The 27,480-nt window shown below is 36.3% G+C and overlaps 1 protein-coding gene across 7 annotated transcripts in view; it reads right to left on the reverse strand.

The window, feature by feature from the left end:
* The window catches only part of RYR2 (ryanodine receptor 2), a 364,829-nt gene that overhangs the window by 52,602 nt on the left and 284,747 nt on the right, over positions 1–27,480 (reverse strand). For all 7 annotated transcript variants that reach the window (XM_021391077.1, XM_021391074.1, XM_021391073.1 and 4 more), the window contains 14 exons: positions 27,377–27,458; positions 26,514–26,644; positions 24,443–24,763; positions 22,829–23,069; positions 22,345–22,432; positions 20,745–20,837; positions 20,225–20,395; positions 19,203–19,262; positions 15,442–15,576; positions 10,014–10,126; positions 4,405–4,501; positions 1,270–1,373; positions 835–886; positions 646–699 (listed from right to left, as the gene is read on the reverse strand). In XM_021391077.1, the coding sequence (XP_021246752.1) occupies positions 646–699; positions 835–886; positions 1,270–1,373; positions 4,405–4,501; positions 10,014–10,126; positions 15,442–15,576; positions 19,203–19,262; positions 20,225–20,395; positions 20,745–20,837; positions 22,345–22,432; positions 22,829–23,069; positions 24,443–24,763; positions 26,514–26,644; positions 27,377–27,458 (1,742 nt within the window). The remainder of the gene's footprint in view (positions 1–645; positions 700–834; positions 887–1,269; positions 1,374–4,404; positions 4,502–10,013; positions 10,127–15,441; positions 15,577–19,202; positions 19,263–20,224; positions 20,396–20,744; positions 20,838–22,344; positions 22,433–22,828; positions 23,070–24,442; positions 24,764–26,513; positions 26,645–27,376; positions 27,459–27,480) is intronic.

Raw genomic sequence — 27,480 nt, forward strand, 5'->3', positions numbered from 1 at the left:
ACACATAACAAGGACTGACATCTCTTGCAGTTGCAATAAACTCATGTATTTGTGTTTCCTCTTACAGAGCATAGCACTAAAAGCTCTATATTAATCCACAATAAATACAGTTTTCCTATTTTCAATATAAGAAAAAACTTAGCAGTGTTTGTAAAAAAAAAAAAGTTCATCTTTTATTAAGTACTAATGTATATGCAAAAATAAAAATACTGCATAAATTCCTAGCACTGAATATAAATGGTTTCTGCTACTGTGTTATTTCAGTATTTTGATCATGTAAAAACTGAAGTAGAACTTGATACCTTGCAAGATACAGTCTGTTACTATCAGACTTCTGGAATAAAACACCATAATATTTCTCTTCAGCAACTAAACAGTTAAAGTCAATCAAATAAACATGTAAGATGTGTTAAACTGCTACATATATAAACCTTCTTTTTGTGACAGTACCTCTGTTTTTGTTTTGCCAATTCAGTTTCTGACATGCATTCACTGCCATAATAAGCTGCAGTAAGCCATGAACCAAGAAACATAAATGTCAATTGGAAGCTATGAAAAATGTCTATTATGATAAGAAAAAAAATACAGTAAAAAACAAACATCAACAAGAGAAAAAACACCAAAGAGACAGAAATATAATCTTACTTCAAAGCTCTTCACTTCTTCTTCACCATCATCATCTTCTTCATCATGGCAACTCTGATAACATGCAAAAAGAAAACATTTACTAACAAGCTCAAGAGAGGCTTAGTTGACTTAATACAGAATTTCTCTTGATCTTCATCATTAATGTTATTAAAACAGAAAAGATGTAAAAGGTAATGAAAAAGTTACCTTTGCCATAATGTCAGCATAAGCCATATAGAGAAAATCTTCCTCTAATTTGCTGGGTAATAGAGGAATAGGAAAAGAATGAAGATTAGAGCAATAATAGTACTGGTACTCCAAAATATTTTTAAGCACTTTAAAAATCACTTAAAAGTATTTCCATGCTCATAATTACAAAAGTCTTTTTGGAAAATGAGGATTTGATTAACTAATACAAAGTGAAAAGTAAAGCTACCTACAAACAGTATCCAGATATCAATAAACAGATACTACCACAGACTAGAAAGGTTTCAGTGTAACTCAAACTCACCATGTGTACATATTCACATGTTCCAGCCTAGACTACGCAATCTGACTTAAACAAAGACATAGGTAACTTCATATAGAGAAGTAATCTGAAAATATGCATATGCTCTGCATAGTATTTCACACTATCCCTACCATTTTTCAGTTAAGGCTGTTCGACTGAATAGCAGAATAAGTTGATGTAACGGATCCACTCTTTTAAGACTTTCGTCCTCTTCTGGTGGTTCCTCCCCAGGTTTCTTTAGGGAAAAAATAACATAAAGATTAAGAAAAAAAAAAAGTATATTAAATTATCTACTGTGAAAACTACTTTTCTCTTTCTTAAGCATTAAATGCTTGCATACATTTATCTTGACATGGTTAATCAGGAGAAGACAAGTTTCAAGCAACTACACCATGAAGGCTACACTATGTGCAAAGCTTGGGAAGTCCAACTTCATAAAAATCAACCTTCATTTCCAAACTCTGAAACAGTAGTCTGTTTCTCTTTATGTTAACAAGCTTAATCAGTGACAAGTAGGAAACCTTTGTTTGAATTGCTACGCCATGTATAATGTTGCCTGAGGAACATTATTCAAACTTGAAGCTCATCAATAGCTTTAGCCAGAATGAGCTACATCTACCAACAACAATAATGCAGAATTTTAGATGGTGACAAATCACTAATGTATAACAAATGTTTTATATCAATCGGTTAATTATATGTACGTACAAAGTTTTGGTTTTTCCCATCTTTATTTTGCTTTCTGGTTTAGATAGCTCTAGTTAGCTTCCTCTAGAAGGAAAATGTTCTCCTAGATATCACGATGGCAATCACTGAAGCAATGTTTTAAAAAGGATCTACACAAATTCTGTCCTCTGACTTCTTGTCTTCTGCCAAAAGATATTTCAGATTACGTTTTTCATTGCTTCAAAAGTTTTTTTTTTTTTTTACAAAGCATCCTGTCGGTAACATAAAATCAGTTATATAAATTACGCCTACTCTTCTTCTCATTCTCACCTAGCAGTATACAAGACAATATAGATAAAAAGACTTGCATGCATTGTTATGACTGTAGAAGTAAAAAATAAATATTATAATGCCAGATGTCGTCTATTATCAATAAGAAAGGATCTGCCACATAACAGGAATAAGGAAAAAGGATTGTTTGCTGCCAAGAAGCCACCTCAAAAATGTTCCTCTGTGAATGCTTTTAGATGTCTTTGTGTACTACACTTCATACATGTCTGTGAAGTCCTCATTTTCCTCTCAGTTCTACTAAACATAAGTTGCAACTGAGAATTCACTTCTTGACATGTAAGCAGTATGACTGTTTCACTAACGAGCCTACTTCTATTAGAGGTGAAGACAGCTATGCTGGGCATGGAAGGTTCACGTCACATGACAATATTTTCAGTATCAGTAACAAAATCTGAACAAGGCAAAACAAAATTGTAATTACATCTTACCATTATGGGGGATGCTCTCCTGCTCTTTATTTCAATTTCATTTAGGATGCTAATCTTTCTTTTTAATTAAATGGCAGCATTCCATAACGTTATCATAAAAAAAAAAACCTCTCTAATTTTACCAAAATTGATTAAGCAAATGGCAAAAGCTCTGCTAATATTTCATGCAAGTTGTTAGTTTCCAGAGATTTAATTCAAATTAAATGGAGGGTAAAATTCACCAATGACTAAGTTAAAGCATTTCCTGGCATTACTGGGAAAATAAGCTTTCTCAAATTTTAGTGTTTCGAGACATTTGCCCTACAGTTATTTAAATTTAAAAAGTTTAAAGTGAACTTAAAATAAGAAAAAAAATAAGTCGGGGAAGTTTTAGTGATCATTTATAAATGTTAAGATCTAAAAGAGTTAGTTTTAATGAAATCTCATTATTAAACTTCCATTAAACACATTGTTTCCACAATTCATTACGGTTCAGTAATGCCTACCAACAAACCTATAACAGACTTAGCACATAAGTTCAAATGTTCCTAAAACCAATGTAAACAAAATTATTTTTTAATTTTACCTATGATTTTAATTTCAAACTCTAAAAACTTAGCTTCATTAGAGTCTTGATCTGTTGAATCAGAATTAAGAACAAGCAGAATTAAACTCCTCAAATAGAGCACTCACGTATACTTTTTTCTTTTCATATACAGGAAAGATATTACCAATTTTGCATAAAAGACTTATAGACAGAAGATTCAGGAAGCAAATCTGTGTTAGCCTAATCATTTACTTAAACACTCATCTCCCACATCCAGAAAATGCCCCCTCCACAGGCCTGGATGGTCTGAATCTGGAAAAGTCAGGAAGGAGAGAGTTTTCATTGCATTTCTTCTCTTAAACTATTTCCTCTTAGCAGAAAAGAGAGTCCAAAATTCTCAGTACTGTGAACTAATGTACTAAGGCATAGTACTTTGTAGTTTACTGACTACAGAGAGCTAAAGGTTGAGAATTCTTGGCTACAGTCTCAGCCCTGGCTTGTTTCTGTTTTCTACTCAATATCTGAACAGTTCAGAAACACCAAGCCTTTCAACTTCAAGCACAATCCAAGGCTCTTCCTTTATCCCCTTCCAGATTAGCCGGGGCCCTCACTGTAAGAAGACTTAGTCCTGACAGAGACAGAAAAAAAATTCGTAACGCAATCACTCCCTATCGTAGTTCTTATCCAGCCCTCATAAAAAAAATTAGCTTTCTGAGAGATTATTATAAAGGATGAGGACACAAGCTTGTACTGAAAATCACCCCAGGGATTATCAAGCATTGAGTCTAACACTTGACTGCTGGGAAAAGTCCTTATCTCCGTGACCAGCAATCCAATAGGACTCTTCTGTACTGATAGTCCCAGTGAGCATTTTCACGTCTACACCTGAGCAACTGAGTAAGACTCCTCTAGTTTCTTGTTCTAGCCTTCTGACTCAAATGGCTTTAACAGGGGTTATAATGTCTTCAAAAATATAAAAACTAACTGCAAAGAAAGAAGGGAACAAACTGTTCCCCTTCTCCACAGGGCAGGTGAAGAAAGGCAATGTCAGCAGCTGGCGCAGCCAAAAGATTTTATAATTGGGTTACTGAAGCCCTGAGGCAGATTGCCTAAGGAAATTCTGTAATCTCCACGTTTTTGCGATTTTTAATATGTGTCAGAATGTCTTGATTATAGCTCACATTTTTGAATAGAGATAGCTCAGATGACCTCTTACATGCCTCAGAGACTTATGATTATACAAAATGAATGCTATTCCATAAAACATTCCCACAACCCTTTGCACCCAGACATACTGCTAAATCTTCTATCAGTTTGTCTTCAAAATAGTGTTCTTCTGTTTCAATCCAAGATTTATCATATCCTTGAAGAAAGAGATTGACAGCTCGGTGCCTAGAAAAGGATAGTTAAAACAAAAGCTATAAATTCATAAGGAGAAGATCTGATCAATAAAAATTTCATTTTGTTTGAAGAACTGTCTGTATATTATAGCTAGCATTTAAAAAAGGAAGCAGAATTTCTGTTGGAAAACATGTCCAAAGCATTTATTTTAAAATTTGTCTTTACATTCAAATTTTCTATTCAAAACAGTTATACATTAATATTTGTAAATTTTATATTAAAATACAATAATAATGTTTTTCTGTAAAAAAATAACTTTGAAGAAATAAAATCACTTGGCCACATTAGTGAATTTTATTTTAAAATGAAATATTATGTTAATTTCAATATTAACATAACGGCAGTGGAAAACACTGGATTGTGCTCAAGTATTTGCATTTTTTAAATGTTCACATATAAATGTGTTTAATTACACAATTAAAATCCTAAATTGTTCGATTTTGAATGGGTTTTGTGTGGTTTATTTCCCCTGAGGATTCAATACGAAGCAGACCATATGACAAACATGTATCCATGAAGACGTTTATTGATATACTTAATTATTGAAAACAACTCTCTGTCTCATATACTGAAAAGGAAGAAGTACAATTGACTTATATAGAAATGTTAGATATGTATACTCGTTGGAAGTAAGATAAGCTACAGATGGAAATATCTTTGTTCTATTTTCAGCTGTCAAGAGAACTTCATTTCAGGTTAGTATCATATTGCACACCCTTGTGCTTCTCAGGACATACTCTAAGATACACCATACTAAATGTGATAACAACAATGATATGCACTCTTCTGAGAGAAGAAGTAAGAATTACATTATGTTGAAAATATCAGATATAATTGTTCTGGAAATTATTTAGCAACTGCATGAAAACGTAGATTGCTTTGCTTTCTCTGCACATTCATTCCTTTGAACATCTTAGGACTCCAAGACTCATTTGGCTATAGATTCTAAACTCTCTTGAACAAAAGGAGAATAAGGGAACCACAGGAAAAGGTGTGAAACAACTACAGTATGTGCATAATTCCCTAACAGAAAAATAGAAATGATCCTCCTCAAAGTCCAGAATAGGCAACTTTTCAGATAAACAGTACTGAATTATTTCCAGTGTATGGAACATATAGCATCTAATAATAGAGGTAATTCCACAGTTATCACAGAATCGCAGGTGATGGATGGGTGAAAATCAGGGACCAGACTAATAAGGGACATCTGATGGCTGGGGCCTATTACAGGTCACCTGATCAGAGGGAGGCTGTACATGAGGCCTTCTTGCCTCAATTACAAGAAATGTTGCTCTTGTGGGCTCTTATCTTGATGGAGGATTTCAAACAGCCACACGTCTCCTGGAAGAGCAATATGGGAGGCTGCAAGCAATTCCAGAGGATCCTGGAGTGTGTTGGGAGCAACGTACTGGTCCAAGGATTGGACAAACCAACCAGAAGAGGAGTGTTACTGGATCTGCTGATCTCTAAAACAGGGGAGCTCATTAAAGAAGTTAAGATTGGAGACACTTTGGGCTGTAGTAACCATGGCCTGGTTGAGTTTGTGATATTGAGGAAAATGGGCCAGCCAGAAAGCAAAGTCAGGACCCTGAACTTCAGGAAAGCAAAATTCCAGCTGTTTATGGAATTGCCAGATGAGACCCCCTGGGAAGCTGTCCTTAGAGAAAAAGGAGAAGAGCAGAGCTGGCAACTCTTTAAGGATACTCTTCTGAGAACACGAGAGCTCTCTGTCCCCCAGCATAGGAAAACAAGCAGAGAAGGCAAAAAAACAGCATGGCTGAGCAAGGACCTGCTGGTCAAACTGAGAGAGAAAGAACAACACGTACAGGCAGTGGAAGCAGGGATGGGTGTCTGGGAAGAATTCATGTTGCTGTCCAGACATGCGGAGCAAGGACCAGGAAAGCCAAGACAAAGAAGGAAACTGAATTTGGCAAGGGATGTGAAAAATAACAAGGGATTCTACAGGTACATTTATCAGAAGAGGCTGGCCAAAGAGAGTGTAACCCCTCTCATAAATGAGAAGGGAAAACTAACTATAACAGACATGGAGATGGCTGAGGTACTCAACAAGTTCTTTGCCTCAGTCTTCACTGGCAGTCAGGATTCTCCTGTCTCTTGCATTCCCTGACCTTGTATCTGTGAGCCCCTAAGTGGGACTGGGGGATTAAAATCACTCCCACTGTAAGAGAAGAGCAAGTCCAATATCACCTCACAAAACTGAATGTGTATAAGTCTACAAGGCCCAGTAACATGCATCCTGGAATCCTGAAGGAACTGGCAGATGTGGTTGCCAAGTCATTCTCCATCATATTTGAAAAGTTGTGGCTGTCAAGCAAAGTCCCTGGTGACTGGACAGACAGCCTATTTTTAAGAGGAGAAAGAAGACCCAGGGAACTACAGACCAGTGAGCCTCTACTCTGTGCCTGGGAAGATCATGGGACAGATCCTCCTGAAAGAGACTGTACAATCATAGGGGTTCGAGAGGACCTCTGGAAATCATCAAGTCCAAACCCTCTGCTAAAAGCACGTTCCCTACAGTAGATAGAGAAGAAAAGTGTTCAGGCATGTCTTGAATATCGCCAGAGAAGGAGACTCCACAGTCTCCCTGGGCACCCTGCTCCAGTGCTCCATCACCCTCACAGCAAAGAAGTTCTTCCTTGTGTTTGTATGGAACTTCCTGCATTCCAGTTTGTGCCAATTGTCCCCTGTCCTGTAGTTGCACACCACTGAAAAGAGCCTGGCCCCAGCTATTTGACTCCCATGCTTTAGATACTTATAAACATTGATGAGATCACCACTCAGCCTTCTCTTCTCCAGGCTGAACAGACTCAGGTTTCTCAGTGTTTCCTCATAAAGAAGATGCTCCAGGCCCCTCATCATCTTTGTGGCCCTCCACTGGACTCTCTCTAGATGATCCCAATTTTCTTTGAATTAGGGAATCCAGAACTGGACACAGTACTCCAGATGTGGCTTCATCAGGGCAGGGTAGAGGGGGAGGTTTAACTCCCTCAACATGTCAACCACATTCTTTTTAGTGTACCCAAGACACCATTGGCCTTCTTGGTCACAAGGGCACACTGCAGGCTCACGGCCAGCCTCTTGTCCACCAGGGCACCTAGATCCTTTTCTGCAGTGCTCCTTTCCAGCAAGTCAGGCACATGATTATTCATCCCCAGGCGAAGACTCTACACTTAGTCTTGTTGAACCTCAACAGGTTCCCCTCCACCCAACTCTCTAGCCTGTCTATGTCTCGTTGAAGAGCAGCAGTACCTTCTGGCATGTCAGCCATTCCTCCCAGCTTTGTATCATCAGCAAACATGCTGAGGATGGACTCTATCCCTTCACCCAGATAACTGATGAAGATGTTGAACAAGACCAGACCTAGAAGCAGCCCTTGGGGAACACCACTAATTACCAGCCTCCAACCAGACTGCCTTGCCAATCAAAACCCTCTGAGCTCTGCCATTCAGCCAGTTCTCAATCCACCTCATTGTCCACTCATCTATCACACACTTTCTAAGCTTCATTACAAAGATGTTGTGGGAGACAGTGTCAAAAGCCTTACTGAAGTCAAAGTACACAACACTCACTGCTCTCCCCGCATCTACCCAGCCAGTGATGACATTACAGAAGGCTACCAGGTTGGTTGAGCATGATTTTCCCTTGGTGAATCCATATTGACCACTCCTCATAACCTTATTCTCTTCCAATTTCTTGGAGATGACATCCAGAACAAGTAGTTCCATCACCTTTCCAGGGACAGAAGTGAGGCTGGCTGGCCTGTAGTTTCCTGGTTCCTTCTTCTTGCCCTTTTTGAAGACTAGTGTTACACTGGCCATCCTTCAGTCTTCAGGACCATCTCCCATTCTCCAAGACCTTTCAAAGATGACAGAGAGAAGTCTGGCAATCACTTCTGCCAGCTCCCTTCAGCACATGTGAGTGCATCTCACTGGGGCCCACGGATTTTAGTGTGTTGATTTCAGCTAGACACATTCTGATCAGATCCTTCTCAACCAAGTGGAAGTCTTCAATACTCCAGACTATCTCTCTTATCTCCAGGATCTGGGATTCCCAGCGGACAGTCTTAGTAGTAAAAACTGAAGCAAAGAAGGTGTTCAGTAACTCCGCCTTCTCAGTGCCTTCCATTACCGGGGCACCCACCTCATTCAGCAGTGGAGTTACATTTTCCCTAATCTTCCTTTTGTTATTGACATACTTAAAGAAGCCTTTCTCGTTTCCTTGACCTCCCTTGACAGATTTAATTCCAAGTGGGCCTTAGCCTTCCCTGTGGCATCCCAGCATGTTCCTATATTCCTCCCAAGAGGCCAGATCCCTTTTCCACATTCCATAGAATTGCTTCTTTCATTTGAGCTTTTCCATGAACTCCTTGCTCATCGATGTGAGTCTCCTGCCACCTTTTCCTGATTTCTTATTCTTAGAGATGCACCAATCTTGAGCTTGGAAGAAGTGGTACTTGAATGTCAACCAACTCTCTTGAGTCCTCTTACCTTACAAGGCTCTAACCCATGGGACTTCTCCAAGTCGGTCTTTGAAGAAGTCAAATTTGTCTCTTCTGAAGTCCAGGGTTCCAGTCCTACTTATTGCTTTGCTTCTTCAACACAAGATCCTGAACTCCACTATATCATGATCACTACATCCTGAACTGCTCCTGACCTTTACATCCCCAACTAGACCTTCCTTGTTAGTAAGAAAAAGGTCCAGCAGCACATCTTTCCCTGTAGGCTTCTCCACCACCTGCATCAGAAAGTTATCTTCAGTGCATTGCAGGAACCTCCCGGACTGTGTGTGCTTGGCAATGATGCTTATCCAACAAATATCAGGATGATTGAAGTCCCCCATAAGAACCAGTGCCCGGGATCATGAGGCTGCTTTCAGCTGTCTGTAGAAGGCCTCATCAACTTCCTCCTCTTGATCAGGCAGCCTGTAGCAAACACCCACAACGGTGTCACCCATATTAGCTTTTCCCTTTATTCTCACCCGTAAGCTCTCAACTTGCTCATCATTCATCCCTAGGCAGAGCTCAATTCATTTCAGTTGCTCTCTCACATAAAGAACGCCTTTACCATCTCACTTGTCAAGCCTGTCTTTCCTAAAAAGTACAGAGCCAAAGTTATACTATAGTTCAGGAGGAAATTCATCTCCTAAGATTATAATACAGTGACACCAACATGATCATTTTTGTATTTATCTCCTGTGAAAGGCATCTACTTATCAAAAAAGAGAGCATAACAGGACAAATAGGTGGAATAAGTTCAAGCAGAAAGAACCACGAATTTAAAAAGAGATTTTCTGTTATTTTTTTCCCCAGAATGTGTATTAGAAGAAAGTAATGAGATCTACTAAAAGAAAGCAACATAACATGTACATTACTACGTACTTTCTCAGGCATCAGTTTGCATATTTTTCTTCCTTTAGATCTCACCAAATAGCATTGTATGTATATAAACACATTTGTCAATGATAGAACAGATATAGCTCTTACCTTGGCAGATTATACAATGGTGCCATTCTAAAGCAGGCAACTACTGCTCTTTTCCTCTGTTTAGACAGTAGCTTATGCCAGACTGCTTTTTTGGACCGCTGAGGATGTTCAACCTAAAATACACATGGAAAAATAAACAACATCACAGTATCTCTACTCACTGAGCGTAGTAATAATAACAGTAATGTTAGATAACAAATCAACTGGAAAGATAACAGAAGAATTATGGATGGGAAATTGTGTTCTAGACAGAGTTCAAGTGATGAGACAAATTAGAAAAAAAAAACACCAATCAACATAAAATCAGCATCTCCCTTCCCTTTTATGGCATAGATATTCCCCTTTTTTACTTAACCCTAATTCTTAGATCTTTCAGATAGAGTATTATCATCAAGCCCACCTGTTAGGAAATCTTACATTTTAGTACAGAGAAACTTCACTCTTTCTTTCTTTTGTACACAACTGCTTTCATACTTAGAGTGTATATCTCCATATTGGCCCAGAGGGAATTTTTCTAAATATCACGAAGCTTTTATTTGTAATGTTTATCATAATCAGCTACAATGGAAAGGAATTATCTTTTAAAATGAGACATAGGTACAGAGACTTATTTAGAACTAAATCACTTTCATGAATATAAATATCACAGAAAGCCACACATTGCAGCTGCCATCACAGAAACTTGGTGGGATGATTCCCATGACTGGAATGTGGCTACTGATAGCTACAAGTTGTTCAGAAGGGACAGGTGAGGAAGGAGAGGAGGAAGCATTGCTATCTACATCAAGAAAGGAACAGAGCGTGAAGAGCTGTCCTTGAGGAATGGCCATGAGCAAGCTGAACGCCACTGAGTGAGAGTTAGAGACTGAGGCAACAAAGGGAGCCTTGAGGCTGGTGTCTGCTTAATCAAGTAGAGCCTGTTGATGAAGCCTTCTTCCTTCAGCTACAGGAAGCATTGCAATCACAGGCTCTCATCCTGCTGGAGGACTTCAGCCACTCAGACATCTGCTGGAAAAGTAGCATGGCAAGCTATAGGTAATCCAGGAGGTTCCTGGAATACATTGAGGATAAATTCCTGGGCCAGGCAGTAGACAGCCCCAACAGGGGATCTGCAATGATGGACCTGTTTCTCACTAATGTGAGTGAGCTGATTGGTGACATCGGGACTGGAGGCTGCCTGGGCTGTAGTGACTACGCAATGGTGGAGAGCCTGGTCTTGAGGGATATTGGACAGGCAAAGAGCAAAATCAGGAAGCTTAATTTTAGGAAAGCTGACTTCCAGTCAACAAAACCCTGTGGGAATCTGTCCTCAAGGACACGGGAGCAGACCAGAGCTGGCAGATTTTTAAGGACACTTTCCCTAGGGCACAAGAGCTCTCCATCCCCCAGTGTAGGAAGTCAAGAAAGGAAGGCAGGAGACCAGCATGGCTGAACCTGAACCTGCTAGTCAAATGGGAGAGCAAGAAGAAAATGCACAGGCAGTGGAATTAGGGACAGGTAACCTGGGAGGAGTATAGATTTGTTGCTAAGCTGTGTAGGGATAGAGTCAGGAAGGCCAAGGTCCAACTGGAACTGGACACAGCAAGGAGCACAAAGAAAGACAAGAAAGGCTTCTATAGGTACATCAGCTGGAAAAGGAAAATCCAGGAAGGCATACCCTGCGTACAGGCAGGCTAGTAACAACGGACAAGGAGAAGGCTGAGGTACTCAACAACATTTTTGCCTCAGTCTTTAATAGTGACTGCTCTTCACACAGTCCTCAAGTGGATGGTTCAGTAGGTGGGAAACTGGGGCACTCCCTCTGTAAGCAAAGATTAAGTTCATGACTGTCTAAGGAACCTGAACATCCACAAGTCTATGGGTCCTGATGAGATGCATCCCAGAGTCCTGAGGGAACTGGCTGATGTAGTTGCCACGCCACTCTCAATTATATTTGAAAAGTCATGGCAGTCAGGAAAAGTCCCTGGTGACTGGAAAAAAAGCAATATAGCATCCATTTTTAAGCAGGGTAGAAAGGATGACCCTAACTACTGACCTGTCAGCCTTATCTCTGTGCCAGGGAAGATCATGGAGCAGATCCTCCTGGGAGCTTTGTTATGGCACATGAAGACAGGGAGGTGATATGGGATTATGAGCATGGCTCCACCATGAGCAGGTCCTGCCTGACCAACCTAGAGGCTTTTTACGATGGTGTAACTGCATCAGTGCACAAGAGAAGAGCCACCATGTCATCTATCTGGACTTCAGTAAGGTCTTTGACACCCCCATAACATCCTTCCCTCCAAATTGGAAAGACAGGGATGTTCAATGGATGAGGAACGGGTTATGAGATAGTACCCAGAGAGCGGTGGTCAATGGATCAATATCTGGATGGAGATCGGTGACAAAGGGTGTTCCTCAGGGTTCACTACTGGGACTAATGCTCTTTAATATCTTCATCAGTAACATGGACAGCGGGATCAAGTGCACACTTCGCAAGTTTGCTGATGACACCAAGCTGTGTGAAATGGTCAACATGCTTGAGGGATGGGATGCCATCCAGAGAGACCTACAGAGGCTTGAGCACAGGCCCAGAAGAATCCCCTGAGGTTCAACAAATCCAAGTGCCAGGTCTTGAACCTGGGTCACAGCAACCCCCACTATCAATACAAGCTGAGGAACAAAAAGACTGAGCACAGCACTGCCAAAAAGGACTCGAGGGTACTGGTGGTTAGGAAGCTGGACATGAGCCAGCAGTGTGCCCTCACGGCCCAGAAAGCCAACTGTATCCTTGGGTGCATCAAAAAAAAGTGTGGTCAGCATGTCGAGGGAAGTGATCCTGCCCCTCTACTCTGTGCTGGTGAAACCTGACCTGGAGTACTGTATCCAGATGTGGAGTCCTCACTATAGGAGAGACATGGATCTACTGGGGAGTGTCCAGAGGAGGGCCAGAAAAATGATCCAAGGGAGGGAACACCCTCTCTATGAAGACAGGCTGAAAGAGGTGGGGCTGTTCAGCCTGAAGAAGAGGAGGCTCTGGGGAGACCTGATAGTAGCCTTTCAGTATCTAAAGGGGATGTATAAGAAAGAAATATACAGAATCTTTAGCAGGTTCTGTTGTGATAGGACAAGGGGAAATGGTTTCAAACCAGAGGAGATTTAGATTGGATATAAGGAAGAAGGTTTTGTGGTTTTTTTTTGTTTTCTTTTTTGTTTTTTACAATAAGGGTGGTGAGGTACTGGAACAGGTTGCTCAGAAAGGTGGTGGATGTCCTTTCCCTGGAAACATTCAAGGTCAGGCTTGGGGGGGGGGGGGGAAGGGGGCTCTGAGCAACCTAATCTAGCTGTAGGTTTCCCTATTCATTATGGGAGAATTGGAGTAGATGACCTTTAAATGTCCATTCCAATTCAAACGATCCTATGATTCTACGAATATGAATAACTACAATGAACAAAACATGCAAAAATATCTTATTTAGATGCATTTTATAATATCACATCTCTGTTTTCAGATAACTCTCTTTCTGCACCTTGGCTCTAGACAAGATTGAGCTTGCTCCATCCTCATCTTCTGCTCATTCATTTTCCTTTGTTCTACCTTCCATTCTTTTGTCTGAAGAAAATGACTACTGCGGTCCAGTAGACCAACAACAGCATGCTAAAGTGCATACTAAAGTGCATAGCCTGACTGGATAACTGGGAACTATGATTGTAGGCCACATTACAGATCAATCCTTTTATATGGTCTACTCATAGTTTTGGTGATTTACTTCACATCTGCTTAATAAAGATTGGTTTGATCTAACCTTCACAACTCCCATAAGGTTGAGGGTGAGAAACTGATAGAGGATTTTTTTTTTTTTTTTGGGGGGGGGGGGGGTTACTTTATTTTTCTGGCAATTGTGCTAGTGGAATATTAGCTTTTCTGACTCCCAGCATGATCAGAACAGCCAATGGAAATTAGCTTTAGCTGAAAGGCTTGGTGATTCTCACTTGTAATAAAATGAAATATTTTGTCTTAAAATATGTAGTGATGATGATGTTCATAAACACTCAATATTCAAACATGAAAACATAGTTATCAAAGATAAATTCACTAGTTTAGTGAAATACAAAAAATAATTCAAACAATAAACATTTAATTAAACACACTAAAAATGCCACAAAGCATTCAGTAAAACAGGGGAATTACTCTTGTAAGATTAAATGGTGACATTCTAAAATATCTTCCTTTCAAAAGATAAAAAGCAAGTTACAAGTTTGTTATGAGAAAACATAGAAAAGTAATCATAACAAACACAAAACAAAGTCAGTACTAGCAATTTAGAAGTCTGACAAATCCAAATGCATAAATTAGATTATTAGTAATGTCTTCACAAACAACTATGAAATTCTCTATACTTTCCCAGAAGAAATAGCCTCGGCCTACACAAGCAGATCTCTGAAAACAATAAAAACAAATAAATTAAGAGTTCATGGAAAGAAAACACAAAGAAATAGTCAAAGTACTGATCTTTGCAAGTACCATAAGGTCAAAGTAATTGTATATGGAGAACAATGGACTACTTCAGATTATCATAGAAACAGTCCCAGTGTTCACTATAATCAATAATATTCTAAAGACATAGGATTATCAATTTTAGTAAGAGAAAATATAACAAAACAAAACTTAAAAAAAAAAAAAAAAAGAAAGCACAACTACACCTGGGCACTTATCTACAGAAGAGAAAAAAGCCATGGGACAATATCTCTAAATTAATAGTTGTAAAAAAACCAACACACAAAAACAAATTACTAAACAAAGTACTTAAAAACAAAAAAACCCTAAGAATGTACCGAAACCACAGAAAAATGAAAAATACATAGCAGTTCAGTAAGTTAATTGTGAAAACTAAACTTTTCAAGTAATCTTTGATTTGTAGTATGTACTTCTTAGATTATTTTCTAATTAGTATATAGTAAATTGCTCTTATCAATAGAGAGGTGGACTATCAAGTCATCAGACCGTACAACTTTACGTAGCTAAAATATGCAGCTTCAAACTACGTATATAGTTTAAGTTTCTTGTTATTTCCATAATTCAAGATTCTCAAAGGAAGATAAAATATCATGGAAAAAAGGCATTTTTCAGTAATTCAGTTGTTTGTTATTTGCACTCTTGGTGCGGTGACAATTTAGTGATCACCTCCTGTTAACTGCAACACACCAGAAAGAAACTGAAACATAGACGTTACCAGACCTTTTACAAATAAATGATTGCTGGAGCTGCTGAAAAACCATTGCATGATTAATATGACCACAAGATATTGCATTAAAGACCACAAGGGAAAGTATGTTAACAGTAGCAACCGAAGGAAAGAAAAAAGAATATAAAATTAAATATGTCAGGTGAAAGTACAACACTTTTGTTTAGAATAAGAAGCAATGGAATTGGGAAAATATCCCTAACCTGTTCCAGATGAAACAGTACATTAGCTATATCAAGAACTCTTTCCACAGTCTTTTCTGGATCTGATGAATCTTCAGTCCTGTTTGGTAAATCTTTGTAAAGTGCCATCTGCCATCTAATGGCTGGATCCTCAAGCTGCAGGAAAAATATTTCATGTGTAACCAAGGCAAAATGTTCAAAATACAGGGATAAACAGTTTAATTAATACAGAAACTGTTTCAAAGGACAAAAGAAACACTTTACATTGCTGACTCATACCCTTAAATGGCTAATCCATACAGTGCCCACTGTTTTAACTGGAAGAACACAAGAAACAAAATTAAAGACTGATTTGTGCAATATTTGTCAACAGCTTCCATGGGACTGAAAGTATTATAATCATACAAAGAGCAAAAGATCATGGGCTAACTATAATTAGTGATGAATATACTATCTAAGGAAAAGTAATGAATATTAGTTAGATAGAACTTAATACACTGTCTTTCCAGTTATTTTAATAACAATGAAATTGCTGCTTTGTTATTTGTAACTGCTTGGTTTTCAGTTATGCGTATTAGTCATGGAAATAAATATTATCTCTATCTGATTTTTTCATTTTAACTATTTTCAATTATTAGAAAATCCTAATTTTACTTAAAAATTAGATATTAATTTAATGATTTCAAGACATATTTGCTGACTAGCCTATGAATTATAAAGAGCTGTATGAAGTAAAACATTTTTTCTAATTTTTCTCTTTATATTTAATTTTCTCCATTTTAGCGATCTCTGCTTCTCAATTTCCATCATTATCCATCTCTTTTTTTGATTATTTTTTCTCCTCAGTGCTCCTGCTACACAACACTGATGAAACAAACACTGAAAGAACTATCCTGATCGTGCAATTTAGGTGTGACACTGGATTACTAGAGAATTTGGGAGATTAAGCCCCAGGGATCTGAATAGGGCTTACACTCAGCACTTTTCTAAAACATTTTTGTGGCTTCAGATATCAAATTGTATCTAAAAAGAGACGATAATGCTAATTCACCTCCACAAAACATCATCTAATACACAATTTACTGAAGTGCCAGAAATGATTATAAATTTACACAGACACTCAATAATAGCTTATTACAACCTAGAAAGCTACAACTGGTAGGCTTTTCTTCCATCTTTCTGCTTTTCCATTTCTTAACAACTGTCACATCCACAGTCTTTGTGTGAGTATTTGACCAGATCATAATGGAACAATAGTCCACAAAAGACTTTTTAAGCACAGGCAGACATCTCTTTTGATCTGAGGACTCCTCACATTCTATCAAGGTTGAGCTTTTTTGTATAGGTAGTTTTCTAAGCGTATGAGTAGTTGACATTTCAAGGTGTGAATTAGAATGGCTGGAAGAAGATTTTGGTGACTTGAGCTTCATCCATGTCAAAATGAATGCAAGTTTTGTCATCAATTTCTTGAAATAAAAGGCTCAGTGCTGAGTAACAGCATGCAGGCATGCAAGGAAAGGAAAGACAGAAACAGAGAGAAGACAAAGGTAGACAAAGGTAGACAAATACATGAAATAGATGTTGCAGCATTTTTAGCTAACAGATTAGGAGAATGATTCTTAGAAAATGCTGTTTTTAAAAAGAAATCAAGATAAATCACATATAATACAAACGACCAAACGCAGCACCTGTGAGAAACAGAAGTGGTCAACAGAAAACATCATTTGAAGAGAGACTACTGCTATGCTAATAGATCTCCTTGAAAGAAAATAAGACAAAGTAATAAGTTCCTCTGTTCTGTCTGCCACCTTACACAAACATCATTACAACTAAGTTACATATTAACTAGTAACATCAGATAACAATTGTAATTATCTAAGACCATCCAGCTTATAATTCCTTCATATCTAACATCGTATCTAGCATCAGGTGTAAAAGTGTAGTGTATGCATATCATATAGCACATTAACACCGTTTTTCTTAACAGGAAGAATGATATCTGACTGTATCTGATGTGTACTCAATTCTGTCACAGGATATAGTGACCAAATACTAATGACATCAGAGTAATATATACTAAAAATACTAATGACATTGCAGAGTAACTGACTGTAAGTACTGAAATTAATGTTAGGCATCATATCTTAAAATAATTAAATTATATATATATATCTTAAAATATATATATATCTTAAAATCTTATATATATATATCTTAAAATAATTAAATTATACACATCTTTTACTTGAACTCTAGAATACATCAACACTAAGTGATTCAAGACAACACATATTTCAAGCCACTGAGAAAAGGGACTTAAAAATAGATACTAAACCACATAAAGATAATAAATGTAATAATAAATTGAAGTTTTGAAGTCCTAGGAATGCTCTGTTCTGCCCATAGTTAAATACTATACAGTATACTGCAATCCTAAATAAGCAAAATAGAAGCTGAAGGAGGAGTACTTTAAATTGGAGACCAAGAGCTATAATGCAGCAGGAAATGCCAAGAACTTGCAACAGGGTGGCTTACAAAATGGCAGTATACACCTACCAAAAATATCAGAATAGAAATACCTATTATCTTCATAATGAAGTAAACACTACTCAAGTTTACCGATAAAGTCACAACACATTTCAGGTTTGTGTGTCCGCGGTGTTTTCACTGCTTAGTTATACACATATATGTTGCTCATGAAGCACACCACAGATCAGTGAATGTTCTGCTCTTCACATTACTTTGCTCGCATGGGTTCTTTTGCTTTTCAGTTGAAAATAACATTCACTGTACAAAGACAACTATTTCAAGCTTTTTAAGATTTAACCAAATTTTTCACACTGAAGAAGTAAGCTTTTCTATATGCAATTCATATAATTTAAAGCTAGCATTAAATGTTAGTTTTGTAAAATGAAGCATCTTCTTGTGAGCTCCCAGAAACCCTACCTAAGCTATGAAGAAAAAATAGGAGAAAATTCATCTTCAGATATTAGTCTGGAAGAACCATCTCACATCCTAATCATTTAAGAAAACAAATAGGCAAATCTATATTGTCATGCACTGACTTTGAGATAGTCAACTCACTTTTTTTTAACTACTTAATCACTAAATACCAGTCTTATCCCTGAGGTGAATAAAACCTTTTTGGAGGAGGAAGTAAAGGACAATTCTAAGCGAAGCACCATCCACAGGCCAATTTCCTTCAATATACCATTTTTTTCTGCTTTCTTATTTGGCTTATTTGCCATTATTTGAAGCATTAACAAAACACTCAATTATACTGGGCCAGTTCAGGACTTCTCCCCTAAGGCTATTAATCTGGCACTAATTGGAATTCAATAAAAAATAATAATCTATACTGCTTCCAAAATACTTTCAATTCCATCAGCTGAAAAACATGGACAGAACGCAGTGGTTTTTCACCTCACAGAATATGCAGAAGTGGTAGCTTCCTTTTTCACTTCAAACTGATCTAAGGTAACATCAAGCATTTTTCAGATTCTATCTCAAATAATTAGAAGGCAGAGTTTAAACTGTGATAGACATGCTCAGTTTCATATTAATTGTGTTCATAGGGATTCAAAAGACCACAGGCTGTATTATAAAATGCATACATAAGCACATTAAAAAAATAACATTTAACTATTGAAATGAAATGTTACCTGACAGAAGAGGAGGTTACAAGTTATCCTAAATAACTGAGGCAGGTTGTCATTATATGGTACCAATAAATTAATTCAATGGAAGAAAGATTGTATCTTTAAAAACTACATATAAATTACCTTGCCCTGGAGATGAAGATTACTGCGAATGATATCTCGTACCTCATCCTCAGTATCTTTCTGTCAAGAAATTATAAATGATGCGAATCAGGCATGGAAGGCAGTGCTGTTAACATAAACATTAAGCTTGGGTTTGGTCCAGATGATAAATTGACAATGAGGAAAAGTGAGGAAAATTTCGTTGGAAATATGTCTTTTTGGATGAGGTAGCCATATTCAAGCTCACAGGAACAACTTCTGGATGCCTCCGTTCATATTAATTCACATTAACTCAACAAACTAACTACGAGTTTGAATTTTAAAATACTATTTTATATATGTATACATATATATACAAATATAAACACACTACAACTTTGAATGAAGCTTGACCAAATGAAATTGACATTTAGTTCTTATATGCATTTCCAAATGTAAGCTCCACAAAACGTAATACATACAACTTAGCATTAAAAATTAGGAGTAAAATAACTTTTAAGAACATTGTCAATTTATTGATCATTTAGAAATTAAATATGGACAGGTTCAAACATTTTTTTGCCGCCAATATGAGAACAATATGTAGATTACTACTATCACCACCCATTGTGCCCTTATACAGCAAAATTATTCTTGATCACGAATAAGAATTCGAACTATATATTTACACACAGCAACATCAAAATGAAAACATTTACATAACAAGTAGAATTAATATGAATGCTCCACTTGTAATTCTATCCTTAATTTTTCACTTTCTAGGCTGAAGACACTGGAAAATAGCATGGGCAAATATTTCATTTAAGAAGTTGAATGTCAGAAGAGCGATGTCAAGCAACACTTTTAGAATTCTACAATATTTTCTATTTAGGCTTGTTTACCATGAAATACAATCAAGCATTTCCTGATCAAAGTGCTCCTGCAGGAAACAAAGAGATTGGACAGTATTCGTGCCATACTGTAAAAATGAGAGCGAGGGAAAAAATTCAAAAATGTTATTAGTAAAATATTTCTTCTTCTAGAAGTGCAACATGAGCACCTACCATGCTGAATCGGTTTTTGGCCAGTGCAATTAGATCTTGGTCACCGGGGGCACAAATATTTAGGCCAATAGGAAGTAATCTCTTCAGTGCTGCCACAATAAGAGAGGTCTGCATAGAGTACCGGTCACCTTTCCGCTTCATCTTCTTCCTCTCCTGGTCAGAAACTGCTGCCTGCAGCATGAAGCAATGATGGAAAATAAAATACAACATATCAAATACTAAATAAATCTATTATTAAACAGTTAGTTGAGCTAACAGCCTCATACTTATTTCTAGCTTGACAAATTACATTCCTTACTTCCTTCGCAGCTAAATACCTATTACTGTGAATATTTTGCACCAGTATCTTGAAAGTCCACTGTGTTTCTCAAATGACTACGTACTGCTTCTCAACCCAATGTTTTAACTTCCTATAAGTGGTCAAAAAATACCATTTATAAAAAAATAAAAATAAAATAATGCTTTTCTGGAGTCCTCCTGCCTACTTCTACTTTGCAAAGAGAAAAAATATTTACACTACCTTGGACATCTTAGATTTTGTGTCACTGATAAGGAATGACATGTTGTTGATTTCATTTTGTACCACAAAGTTCTGCTCTTCTCTTTTGAAATTCTGAAACATATAGAAGATCTCAGCTAAAAGCACAGACTATATATAAGGACAGTATCCAAATAAAATTTAAAATGTAGATGAATTGGAAATTTATAAAATTCACAAAAATAAGACAAGGACAGAAAAATATAATGGATGATCAAGAACAGCATTGAATTACAGTTTTATTTATGTGATATGGCTCAGGGTTTTGTGTCGTTTTTGTGGTTTTTCTACACCAGAGAGAAGGAAAAATTTATCTAGGTATGAAACAGACATGATAAAAATCTCTAATTCTCTATAAAATATTGTTTAGGTTTTCCTTTACAAATAAACCATCCATTCCAATTTTTAGCATTACAAGATTAATATTATCTAGATATATAAGTTTAAAAGTCTGAACTTATGAATACACAAATAATTTGGTGATCTAGTACCTATTTACAGTAAAAAGTGCTTACAGCAATGTTTGTAATAAATCTTAAAGACAAATTCAGAGAAACTACACAAATAACAAGGTATCTTCTTTCTGAAACTTGAAAAAACTGAAGTTACAGCAGAAAAGAAATTCAGTATAGAAAACAATCCATTACATGAACAAATACCTGAAATTGTTTAGTCTCTCTCAATTTTGAGGTTTTTTTGTTTTTTTTTTTGTTTTTTGTTTTGCTCCAGTAACAACATGAATCATACTTTATTTTCATTTATGCACTATCAGTGATAGTGCCTGGCTAGGTCTTAATCCAGACTCCTTGGGTCTTGCACAACAGAAATCAGACTCGAGAACCAAGGATTCTGTATTTGGTAGAAGTGCAGTTAAGAAGAGATGCTTAACTTTATCAGACATTAAATGGTATCATATAAGAAAAATATTTTATTTGGAGATTGCTTTTAAGATGTATTTTTTACTTGCTCTTAGAATACCAGCTTTCCTTACTGGCTTCTGTTTATGCAATCCAGCTACAGATCTATGCTTAATAATTTAATTATATGCTTTTCACATTTATTAAAATCTGTGCTGCAACACGAATTTAGTCACTATAAGTAAAGCTTTGCACTTCTTTCAGAAAGCCTTCTTTCTACTAGTACCGTTGAGGATCTTTTCAAAGTAATTGTTACTGTAATTCTGTCTAGAGGCTCAAGAATGTAGACTATACAATTTAATAAAAAGACCTTTTCTTTAATGAGACAACTATCTTTAATGTAGTAGCCACTTATTCAGGTTATAAAACAGTTTTGAAGCTGATTAAAAATATGATAAGGACAGAGGCTTGAATGAGCTTAATCGTAATCATAAAATAATACAATATACAAAAAAATCCAGTCGTTATCACGCTACAAAACACCCTTCAACTCCCCCAACTAGGCAGACATTTAAGAAGTGTCAAAAATACTGAAAGTCATTATTACCTCCCCATCTACAGTTTCAACTCTGACATTAAATGTGTTTTCTCAAACAAAACCACTACATAATTGACTGCCTAATAAAAAAACTACCTTAAAATATATTTACCAAAGAATTACTTACATGAGACTTTGACCAGTAAATAAAGACTTCAGCCACCATACGGAACAATTCTTCAGCTTCAGGGTTGGGCTCTTTCAGCCATTTTGCCCTAAAATTTGGCAAAAGGGCAGAAATGCTGATGATCCTTATTGGCTTTATAATTGAATGGTGTTTTCAATATTTTACATGGATGAAAGCCAACAAAACCAAGCATGCAAATCCTTTCTAGTAGCAGTGACTTTTTGATGCCCTATTTCAAAACTCTTAAAATTCTTTTAATCCTAGTTGCAATTTATCACATTTGTATTGGGCCTACTATTTTTTTCCTCTTCTGAAAAAGGCTCTGCTTCTTTTTCTGAGCTGTAAAGCATCAGCTTGATCAACTTTAATATTTGCAGGCTGAGTAAAAGCTACTTTAATTCAGTAGTGGGCATACCAAGGAATAAGATATGGTATCAATAAACAAGATTTTAAGAGATTTATTAACCTATTCCTCTCCACATACCTGTTATAGTCCACAAATCTAATCAACAAAGGGTAGAAGGCATAGAGGTCCCGTGCCAAAGTGGTGAACTCATCTAGGATGAGCAGTTCAGCCTCCGACATGTCACCTCTGCCTTCTGCTCTTAGATGCTCTTCATCCGATACAACCACTGCTGCTTTTTTCTTTAGCTTATCCATCAGTGGCAGGAAGTGTGTCTTTAAGAGCTGTGGCTTCGCTTTGCTTATGATGGGCTGGGAAAACACTATTTAAGGCAATCAATATTATAATGTACAGCTGGCCACAAAATATGAACAAAACTTTCACTTTTCCCTCCTTCTTGTGTCTTATTTCTAGAGTACAGAGTAAAGTCCTGCCCCCATTGAAATCAGCAGAAGTTTTGCCAAGAATTAAATGTGGTCAGGATTTCACGTGGTTAATTCACTTTGTAACTGTGGGGGCAAAAAACAGTTTAACAGACTAACCTTGCAAGGTCATAAATCTTGAGGTGCCTATTTACAGATATTTTGGCAACATGTTAGTATTTACCTGCATAATTTGGTTGAACAATGTGGAAATTGTTTAATGGTATGTATGGGTAGATATATACATAGCTAAAGAGCATTCACACAAGTTTTACGAGACATTAGCTCCTCTTTTGCATCTTGTTTTTCAGCTTGACTAAACTAGGGCTGGAAAACATGCTCTAAGTATTTGCAAAGCTACTCAAACAGCCTGCTTATATTTCTTATGTACATTAGGACAGTGGAGGGCTTGCATAGATAGAAATGAGACCGATTCAACTATCCATCAACCCATCATTTGACAGTTGTTTGCACAATTTTTTTGCAAATCTACTCATAGAAATTAGAATGTAAATTAGTCCTTCATCTGGGTCCATTAGTGCAAAACCATTTTTAACATATCCATTAGATTATAGAGAATTTTAGGCAATTCCAACTTATCATTAGAGTTCATTACGTTACTAGACCTCAAGAGACCAGGAATCCAGTCTGTTACCAGCTACTACAATAAGTATTGAAAAATCCTAAGGAAGACTAACTGAAAAACTGAAATCACAACACTGAAGTATTGTGACTTCTTCTTAAAGATTGCAACACTGATAAATAAACTATATTAAAATAAAGTTTAATGTTTTATCACAATGAAGTAATGTCATGTTCAAAAAATGACATGCATTTCCACATTCCATTTTAATAGAAATGCTAGAATACACAATTTCAAAACAGCATTTTAAGGATCCATCTCTCATACAGAACAAGAAACTTCCTAATGCCTGCAAGTGGTAATGTGATATGTAATGAAAATGGGCTAAACGACTATAATCCTTTCATTCAACAAACTGCTAAATCAGTATGTGTATATTCTGGAGAAAAAGACATAGTTTAATGAACTTCTTAAATTATTTATTAAGAGATTAATACATACTGCTTATACTATTTTTCTCTTATATTTAGTAGTTCTAAGACATCAAGATTCATACTTTTTAAAAAACAAACATATGAGTGTTATTCTAAACTAACTTTAATAGGGTAAATGCAGATTAATTCAGAGTGTATAGATATATATTCCAATTATATATGCATGTTTATTTATCTTTTTGTTTTTACATCTTACCTGCTAGCCTCTTCATCCAGGCTCCTTCATCAATACCAAGGTTGTTATAGATGATTTTCAATATGTTACCCAACAGAGTGTTCATGTGCTCTGATGTCAAGGCTGTACAACACACTTCAGCTTTGTCAGGATTGTTTTCTGGCCCATGCTCCCACCAGTGTGACATGTAGCTACACAGCATAGGCAGTATCACTTCCATTATATGTGGCATTTGTGTGTAGCGAATACCAGATTCCGCCAGTTCCACAATTTCTTCCATTAGCTTCACCAAGGAAGGAATATTTGGGCAAACCTCTTCTACACTAGTAGGCAAATTGAGAACTATTAAAAAAAAAATCCCAAAATTAATACACTAAGTCATAGAAACCAAATAATTCTCTCCAAGTGATACTCATTAGCACTTTTTTCCATTTGCGTTTATGCCTTTCTGATCCAAGGGAAAAAGTACAAAATAAAATAAAATGGGAGGTGCTTTCATACTATTTAGCAATAAACTGGTTATATATAAGCTTCTATAAAAAAAATCTTTCTATAATTGTCATTGTCATTCATCACGGAACCGGGCCAAACGCCCGTAAACTGCTGACAATAATAAAAACAATTCCTTTATGGAAGCTTCAACAATGAAATGAAGATTAAATTTCAAAATTTCAACCAACATGAGCTTTGCAGTTGAGGAAATATTAATACAATGAAATATCTCCCCATAATACGTAAGTTGAGACACGATTTCACTATTAGAAAAAAGGAAAACATTCCCTGAAATACTGAATAGAGCGGTTTTTGAGAAACCGACTTTTGGAGGAGAATTTCTGATTGTAAAGGTAGGCTTTTCAGGTTACATGAATTGTCAGTTCTTTCCTCTGAAAGGGAATTGCAATTGCCTTTTGTTGGTGGTGTTTTTTTTTTTGCAGGAAATTTCCTTCATGTACAGTTAACCTTAAGTACATTCATTTGCTCATGAGTGTCTGACATCCTGATATATACACGTGCAGTGAGAAAGATAGATATCTCCACATTGAAAATGTAGCCTACAATTTACGAATAAAACCTTACCAACATAGAATAAGGCTAGATATAGTATTTTTCCAAAACATTATTTTCTCTTAGTTAGGCTCAAATATATTTTACACCCCTACTTTAGTGTCCTTAGAGCTCAATGCAATTTTGGAAAATAAATTTAAATATCTGTTAAGATCAAAGAAAACACAGCTTACTGTCTTTCTACATACATTAGAAGAGCTACAATACATATGGCAAGTAAGCATGGACATTCATACTTGGAAGATAAGATACTATAACTCTTTGAAGAATGTCTCATATCTTTTTTTTAAATACAGGCGAAGTTATAAAAGCCATGCCATTATAAGCGGGCATTTTATGCACTGTCATTATACAATCCGTGTTACAATTCACACTCAGCATACATATAGAGATTGTACAGTTCTATCGTAACTTCCGTTTACCTTTGGGAAAAGTGGAACATAATGTCCTTATTGAACAACTGTTTTAGCATGAATCAAGAGTTTCAAAAGTGGAACATAAAGATATGTGCAAAAAACATATTTAGTGCTACTGGAAAGTATCTATTCTGAGACGTGTATTTCCAACAAAGAAAAACAGTTTATACACTACATTGTACTACATTTACTTTATATTTTTTTAATGTATACAGGTAAAGGTATTTCGCTTCAATTGCAAGTATGTGTGTTTTAGGAATTCAATATTGCATACAAAAACTGAGGTACTAGAGTTATTGATTAGAATATATAATTTCATCAAATATACAATACCTGAGCTACTAACAATGCATAAAGTCCTTACGACAAATTGCTTCTATAATTATATTTTGAGTACAGCATCTCAAAATGAAAATATCAGTATCTTTAAAATTTAAAGTAATCAGTTTTACTGAAATTTGCCCATTCATTTATGAAAGAAGAATACAATTAAGAGAGTAAAATAAAATTCTTGCACTACAAACTGTATGCAAAAATACATTCACTAAGGCAAGCAACATTCATAGCAAGATTTGTTTTTTCGTAAGCATCACGTGAGATTCTGGAAATACCTGCTCTGTCTCTTGCATTCTTGGTATTGTAAATTGAGTAGATATTATGTTTGTTCAAATGAGTTTCCAAAAAAGCCACTGGAAAGGCACCCGAGAAAGCAGCCAAGCATTCTCCTAGTGCCGATCGTTGCCTGTTAATTAATAAACAACATTGAAGTTACACACTTTGTTGAATGAATACACTGTGTTGTAAATCAGCCTTTATTTTATTCTGTGGTGTTCATCTCACAGAGATAAGTGTATATCATTATCAACAAAAGAAAAGGTAATAGAAAATGAAGTACAGTAAACTCTGCTAATAGCTGAATTAAATGTCATGACATAAAATGTCAAAGATGGACTACTTAGTTGAAAACAAGTGAGGAATATGCAGGGAAAACACAAAGTCATCACGATAATGACATTTGTTCTATTACATTCCTATCAGCTTTACTGACTTTATAATTAAGAAAAATTTCACTGAATAGATTGACGTGTCAAGAGACCAAATATGACTATCATTGTATTTGACTGTTAAGATTTCCTTTTTCTTAGATATAATAACAACAATAATTGAGCTGAGTGTCATATTTTTATAGTTCCTTGGTTGGACCTTAAATCATGTGATGTTTTTAATCAAGTCTACTTTGTAGTTTTTGGTTGAATTAAGTAATATACTTTGACAAGTGTATACTATAACATTTTAAGTATAATGCAATAAGTTCTGCAGGATTCCACTTAACATCTAAGCACATTTTTTTTTCCCTGTCAAGGAGTGCTTCCAAACACCACATCTCCCTATATTTCTTTCAGGACTGCATATATTCATTAACCTGAATATAAATACAGAAAATAAAAATAGAGGAAAAACTTTTTCATCTTACCGCTCTACATATATACTTTTGCTGGTTCCCAGAGCATACAAACTGGCCAATATTCTGTAACAGGACACTTGAACATCTTCCACTAAAGAAATGAAGAAATGATA

This window comes from Numida meleagris, chromosome 3 (genome assembly GCF_002078875.1).
Source record: "Numida meleagris isolate 19003 breed g44 Domestic line chromosome 3, NumMel1.0, whole genome shotgun sequence".
Classification (NCBI taxonomy): Eukaryota; Metazoa; Chordata; class Aves; order Galliformes; family Numididae; genus Numida; species Numida meleagris.